Source organism: Piliocolobus tephrosceles, chromosome 15 (assembly GCF_002776525.5).
Source record: "Piliocolobus tephrosceles isolate RC106 chromosome 15, ASM277652v3, whole genome shotgun sequence".
In the NCBI taxonomy this organism is placed as follows: domain Eukaryota; kingdom Metazoa; phylum Chordata; class Mammalia; order Primates; family Cercopithecidae; genus Piliocolobus; species Piliocolobus tephrosceles.
Window position 1 is genome coordinate 95,032,115 of NC_045448.1, and position 7,567 is coordinate 95,039,681.

Consider the following 7,567-nt stretch of genomic DNA (forward strand, 5'->3'; position numbering starts at 1 on the left):
CATGTATACAAAGTAAACAATTCCTCAGCATACCTAAGACAGTATACAGTGGTCCTCCTATCTCTGGAGGACAAGTCCCAAGACCCCTAAGGGAAGCCTGAATCCTCAGATAGTACTGAACCCCAATTATGCTATGCATGCACTTCGTTTTTCTTCTTCACAATTTCACAGATAGACAATTAATTCTTACTGTAGATCTTAACAACCTCAGCATATTTTTTTCTTTCCTTATTAAGTTGAAAACTTATACTTTTTAACTTAAAGAAGGCACTCTATGACTTCTCTTTGGCATATCCAAATTGCCAGCATCACTACTCTTGCAATTTGGGGCCATTATGAAGTAAACTAAGGATTCTTTGAATGCAAGCACTGCAATGACACAACAGTTGATCTGATAGCCCAGATGGGTACAAAGTGACTAACATGGGTGGCATAGACAGTGTAGACATGCTGGACAAGGGTCTGATTCACATCCCAGGTGAAACAGTGTGGGACAGTGCAAGATTTCATCATTACACTCAGAAAGGCACTCACTCAATTGTTAATTTCTGGAAGTTTTCATTTAATATTTCCGACCAAGATTGACTTTGGGTAACTGAAATATACTGATCTTTATTAATCTGCCATTGCTTATGACATAGATATTACATTTAAAACACTGTGTATTAGTCTATTCTCACATTGCTATAAACAACTACTTGAGACTGGGTAAATTATAAAGAAAAGAGGTTTAATTGACTCATAGTTCCTCATGGTTAGGGAGGTCTCAGGAAACTTCCAATCATGGTGGAAGGTGAAGGGTAAGCAAGGCATGCCTTGCATGGCAGCAGGAGAGAGAGGGGAGGGAGAGGTGTCATACTTTTAAACCATCAGACTCCATGAGAACTCATTCACTATCATGAGAACAGCACAGGGGAAACTGCCCCCATGATCCAATCACCTCCCACCAGGTCCCTCCCTTGATACATGTGGATTACAATTGGAGATGAGATTTGGGTGGGGACAAAGAGCCAAACCATATCATTATACCCCTGCCTCTCCCAAATCTCATGTCCTTCTCACATTTAAAAATACAATCATGCCTTCCCAACAGTCCCCCAAAGTTTCAACTTATTCCAGCATTAACCCAAAAGTCTAAGTCCAAAGTCTCATCTAAGACAAGGGAAGTCTTGTCTGCCTATGAGCCCGTAAAATCAAAAAGCAAGTTAGTTACTTCCAAGACACAATAAGGGTACAAGCATTGCATAAATGCTCTCATTACAAATGGGAGAAATTGGTCAAAACAAAGGGGCTACAGGACCTATGCAAATACTAAGCCCAGCAGGGCAGTCATTAAATGTCAACACTCCAAAATCTCCTTTGACTTCATGTCTCACTTTCAAGTCACACTGTTGCAAAGAGTGGGCACCCAAGGCCTTGGGCAGTTCTATCCCTGTGGCTCTTCACAGTACAGCCCCTGCAGGTGCTTTCACAAACTGGCATTGAGTGTCTGTGGCTTTTCAAGGTGCCTGATGCAAACTGTCAGTGGACTTACCATTCTGGGGTCTGAAGGATGGTGGCCCTCTTCTCACAGCCAGTGCTGCAGTGGGGACTCTGTGTGGGGTGCCGACCCCACATTTCCCTTCTGTACTGCCCTAGTAGAGGTTCTTCATAAGGGCTCCACCCGTGCAGCAGATTCTGCCTGGACATCCATGTATTTCCAAACATCCTCTGAAATCATGGCAGCGATTACTAAACCTCAATTCTTGCCTTCTGCATGCCTGTAGGCCCAACACCATGTGTAAGCTGCCAAGGCTTTGGGCTTATCCCTCTGAAGCAATGGTCTGAGCTGTACCTTGGCGCCCACTGCTGGAGCTGGGGCAGCTGGGCTGCAGGGTGCTGTGTTCCAGAACTGCACAGTGCAACAGGACCCTGAGCCTGGCCCACAAAACCATTTTTCCGTCCTAGGTCTCTGAGCCTGTGATGGGAGGGGCTGCTGTGAAGATCTCTGAAATGCCCTGGAGATATTTTCCCCATTGTCTTGGGGCCCCTCATTACTTATGAAAATTTCTGCAGCTGACAGCTTGAAATTTTCCCCAGAAAATATGTTTTTCTTTTCTACCTGGTCAGGCTGCAAATTTTCCAAACTTTTATGTCCTGCTTCCCTTTTAAACATAAGTTCCAGTTTTAGACCATCTCTTTGTGAATGCACATGATTGTACATTTTTAGGAAAAGTCAGGTCACATCTTGAATGCTTTACTGCTTAGAAATTTCTTCTGCCAGATACCCCAAATCATCTCTTTTAAGTTCAAAGTGCTGCAGATCTCTAGGACAGGGGTAAAATACCACCAGTCTCTTTGCTAAAGTATAGCAAGAGTGACCTTTATTCTAGTTCCCAATAAGTTCCTCATCTCCATCTGAGACCACCTCAGCCTGGATTTCATTGTCCATATCACTATTAGCATTTTGGTCAAAATCATTCAACAAGTCTCTAGGAAGTCCCAAACTTTCGCACATCTTCCTGTCTTCTTCTGAGTACTCCAAACTGTTGCAACCTCTGTCCATTATCCAGTTCCAAAGTTGCTTCCACATTTTCAGGTATCTTTATAGCAGTGCCTGACTCTGGAACCAATTTTCTGTATGAGTCCATTCTCACACTGCTATAAAGAACTACCTGAGACTGGGTAATATATAAGGAAAAGAGGTTTAATTGGCTCACAGTTCTGCATGGCTGGGGAGATCTCACAAAACTTACAATCATGGTGGAAGGCGAAGAGAAAGCAAGGCATGCCTTACACGGCAGCAGACAAGAGTAGGAGAGGGAAAGTGTCACACTTTTACACTGTCAGATCTTATGAGAACTCCCTCACTATCATAAGAACAGCATGAGGAAACTGCTCCCATGATCCAATCATCTCCCAGCAGGTCCCTCCCTCAACACGTGGGGATTACAATTCGAGATGAGATTTGGGTGGGGACACAGAGCCAAACCAAATCACACTGCAAAAAAAAAAAAAAAGAAAAAAAAGCAGGAGTCTGGGGGAGCTGGCCTGCCTCGTTTGCTCATTCTTTACAGCTATGTAGTCAGAGAGGAAAATGCTCACCTGATTGACATGGCCACGCATGGCTCTGCTCTGCATTTTCAGGACAGCCTGTACCACGGGACCACTGGCATCCTGTACATGAGTGCTGCCGTCCTACAAGTACATGCCACGATTGTTTCTGAGAGCATGGACCCGAGAATTTACTATATTAACACGGCAGCCTCGGTGAGTGGGCTGGCCACGGACAGCAGTCTTGGCTAGAAGATGTTTAGTGCAGGAGGTCTAACTCTGCCTTGTGCTGCATAGACCCTGAGCCCTCAAGTGAAGGAGCCACGTGAGCAGGGGAGAGGGACGTGTGTCTCCGTAAACCTGTGCACCCACATTCAGGGGTCCTCTTTTACCTTCTATCGTTCCCACTCCAGCTTTCCTCTCTCTTAGACTCCCAACACTGTCTGCAGAATTTTTTATTTTTCCAAAACACAAATTGGAACAGGTGTCTCTCTCCTACTGAAAATCCTCCAGTGGCACCCACTGCCTTTGGAATGGAGCCCATATCCCTCGGCATGGCTGAACTATTGGGAGAAGAAGAAGCAGGGAAGGGGAAAGTGGAATGCCAAGGTCTCAGGGGAGGAGGCATCAAGGAAGGCCCTGTCAAGAGGACAGAAGGAGGCAGGGGCCACCAGGCAGTTACCTCTGCTAAGATCCCACCAGGCAGTTACCCCTGCCAAGGTCCCTCTGTATGCTCAAGGGCAGCCGGGAGGGTGGTGTAGCTGGGACAGCTGACCATGGGTGAACAGCAGGGTGCCATGCTGGGGACAGGCTGGGCCATGGAGGGCTGCAGGGGCCATTGGTGGACTTGCAGGTTTAGGAAGTTAAAGTCACCTGATGAGGAGGGAAGGGAGGCAGGCAGGCTGGAAGGCAGCTGAAATATCTAGTGGCCACCCCAGAGGGTCTCAGTGTACCCCACAGTGGGTGGCATTTACCTCCATCTAACCCATGTATGTGTCACTCGTCGGTCTTGCTGCTATCTGCTTCTTATCTCTCAAATGTAAGCTCCATAAGGGCAGGAATTTTTGAATATTTTCTTCACTGTTATACCCACAGTTGTTCTTGAAAGAAAGCAGGTGCTTAAAAGATATTTGTTGACTGACTGACTGAATGAGGAGCGTGTGAGTGAACAGTGGGGCAGAGTGGGGCTGGGATGTTTGGAAGGGCCCGAAAGGTGAAGGTGACAGGCCCTACCCTGAGAAAAGAGCAGAGCCATCACACAGCTTCAATGTGGGGCGACATGATTGTGTTGTCCCCATGAGTGAGAAGTGTCCTCACTTGTCCGCTTCTGCCTGCCCTGCCTGAATGGTGCAGCAGATTCAAGGGTCAGGGCAGGCAGAAATGGACAAGTGAGGCCATGAGGAGTCCTGCTGAGGGATGCCGGTGGCTGAGACAAGGGAGAAATGAATGTCCCAAGAGCTAGGCAGGGAAATCAGTAGCCTTTGGGGTGGCTTTGCATATGGCTGGCAAGGGAGGCAGGAGGAGTCAGGGGCCACAGGCGTCAGGCTCAGGAAGCGGGGCGAGAGGAGGACCCTGAGGCCTACTGGGCTTGTGAGGAAATGTCAGGGGCTCAGTGTGAGCCAGGAAATGCTGGAGGAGGTCTGAACAGTCACAAGGAGCTGATAAGCGGCCGCTCAGAGCGGAGTTCTGGACCAGCGAGGGGAGCTGTAGGAGTGTTCAGAACACAGGTTTGCTGGAGGTGGGTAGAGGAGAGTGGGCCTCGGGCAGGAGGTCAGTGTGGGATATGGGCCCAGGGCTAGAGTGGAGGTGAACCTGCTTCACAGCCAGGTGCAGATGAGACAGAGACTGCAGTCGGGGCAGGACACCAGGATGGCCCCAGGGATGCCCTGATGGAGAGTTTCCAGGAGAGGGAGTCCTTGGCCAGGGGTTGCTGCCCTCAGGCCAGGCAGGAGGCGAGGAGGCAGCGTCATGTGGAGGCAGGGTCATGGGTGGCCTCCTGGGCAGTGGGGCTGAGGGTCCCTGCGGGGTGGGCAAGAGCTGGCGCTGCTGTCTCTAACAGTCGCTCTCCACCTCCTTCCAGTTCTTCGCCTTCATCACCACACTGCTCTACATCCTCCATGCCTTCAGCATCTATTACCACTGATGCACAGGCGCCAGGCCAAGGGGGAAGTGCTCCTTGAGAGCCCCAATTATTGGTCCCCAAAAGCAGCTTCCAACGTTTGCCATCTGGATGATAAACCGAAGATCCACTAAAACGTCCACAGGATTAACAGAGCGTCCTTGCAGACTGAGCGATGACACCACACTTCGTTTGGACATTTAAATTCACTCTGCTGAATAGGACGACACTTTTCTTTCTCCTGGGAAAACAACTGTCTCTTGGAATTATCTGACCATGAACTTGCTCTTCTAGACAACTCACATCAAAGCCCTCACTCCACTAATGGAGAATCCCAGTTCCACTAATGTCAAGTCTGTTTGGGGATTTTGCCTCAGCTGTGGGTTTCCGTAGAGTAGGTCCAGGGGAATATTCAGTCTGATTCTGATTCTCTCTCTTTTTTTCTTTTTTTTTTGAGACGGAGTCCCACTCTGTCACCCAGGCTGGAGGGGAGTGGCGCTATCTCCACTCACTGCAAGCTCCGCCTCCCGGGTTCACGCCATTCTCTGGCCTCAGCCTCCTGAGTAGCTGGGACTAGAGGCGCCGCCACCATGCCCATCTAATTTTGTTGTATTTTTAGTAGAGACAGGGTTTCACAGTATTAGCCAGGATGGTCTCAATCTCCTGACCTCGTGATTCACCCACCTCGGCCTTCCAAAGGGCTGGGATTACAGGCTTGAGCCACCACGCCCCGTCTGATTCTCTTACAATTGAAGAGGTGCTGCCAAGGCCTTCAGATCTAATGCAGATGCATATACCTTGTTCCTAGTCCCTTGTCGAGCCTGCGCTAGGGAGCTGTGGTCCCAAGTTCCCCGGGAGGCTGACAGGGTCAAGCCACCCTGCCCACCAGCCTCCCACTTCCCCTCCCCTTTCCTCTGCAGCTTTGGGATCCAAGGAAAATCTGCATGAAGCCAATTTTGAGGTAGATTTGTGGGGAAAATAAATCATTATATAGTTAGACCTGGGTATTGAGGGTGGGGAGTGGGGAGGGAAGGGCATAGCCTGCTCCTCCATGTGTCTGATATCTCAGAAACTGCGCAGCTGCCGGGCGCCTGGGTCAGGATTCCAGGACTCTACCTCTTAAGGACTAGACAGTGCCTGGTTCCTCAGAAAAGACCCCCAGGGAAGAAGGCAAAAACATTACATCCATGCACTCTTCTGCCACAAGCACATTGGAAGAAAAGGCTGCCGCATCATCTCAGGGAGGAGTGAAGGACTCGTGTCCCAGGGACCGTGCTCCTCCACCTGCACTCACCCTCCTCACATTCTCTTAAGCACCCGGTGGCCCTCCGAGGCCTGGCGGAATGGTGGTGCCCGCAGGGTTGGGCCAGGGCTCACCAGGACCTAGATGGGCAGAGTTGTGCACATTGAAATATCAAATCAAGGTGCTTGGTTCTAAAGTAAATGCTTTTCCAAAGAAAGCTGTGCTCTTCTGCTGACCCAGACGAGTGGGGCACAGCCCTGTAACTGCACATGCCTTCTGTCATTGGGAATGAAATAAATTATTATGAGAAAAGGACTTGTCCTAACTGGTTTGAGACCTTACAGTTTTGTATCAACCTGTTTCCCCTCCTGGGGTTTGCGGGGGCAGGGACAGAACTACAGGAGTCATGGCAAAGAAAATTCTGGCTTCACTACTGCTCGCTCACTTTCTGATCACTCTGATAATTTTTTTATTTTTTGCAACCTGATACCTTGAAAAGCCTCCATGTGTCTCTCTTTGTTACCTGGCAGCTGTCTAGGATGATCACTGTTTAATATTTACTAAGTAGCCACATGCAAATAAAAGTTGTTTGTATGGTAAAAAGGAGCAGTTGGTCGACTTCATCTTGTTGGCATCTGGAACTGGCCATCAGGTCCTACGTGCTGTCAGTAATTTCACTAAAAGCACCCCTTGGAGCATTTCACAACCTAAGTTCTCCAAGGGTGGGACCCCAGCTCCCCAGCCACCCAGCCTTGCTTCTAAAGCAACAGCAAAGGGAGGTCACATTTGTCTCCAGGGCTTTGGGTTTATAATGTCATCTGTTCTTCAGTAAGGACAGTTTGGGTGCAAGTTCCAGAAACCAAACTCACACAGCTTAGGCAAAACTGGGAGTGCACCAGTAGGGGCTGGGAGAGGTGAAGAGGGCTCAGTAGGAGAAGAGCTGACCCCCGCGTGGCTCTCTGCTGCACGTTGGCCATCGTCTCCTGCCACACTGCAAGGCTTGTCCAAGTCTCAGCAAACACCGGCCTCCCATCCCCTGTGCAGACACCAGAGGCTCATCCTGGGCCCCCAGAGTCCACCTGGAGCTGTTGCAGTGCTGCTGCCTTTCTATTTGAAGGGCAGCCCTCCTCTCAGTGCAGGGGTCTCCCCAGGCTCTTATCTTCTGGAGGGAA

General features: G+C 49.4%; 1 protein-coding gene across 3 annotated transcripts in view; it reads left to right on the forward strand.

Annotated features, from left to right (window-relative positions):
• MALL (mal, T cell differentiation protein like) overlaps window positions 1-7,001 on the forward strand; it is a 33,940-nt gene extending 26,939 nt beyond the window's left edge. Inside the window, exons 3-4 of one of the 3 annotated variants that reach the window (XM_023190401.2) lie at window positions 3,127-3,249; window positions 5,114-7,001. In XM_023190401.2, coding sequence (XP_023046169.1) covers window positions 3,127-3,249; window positions 5,114-5,176 — 186 coding nt within the window. In that variant the 3' untranslated portion in view covers window positions 5,177-7,001. Of the gene's footprint in view, window positions 1-3,126; window positions 3,254-5,113 lie in introns of all 3 variants that reach the window. The other 2 variants (XM_026447958.1, XM_031934181.1) reach the window with 2 other exon arrangements.
• Window positions 7,002-7,567: the final 566 nt, after the last annotated feature.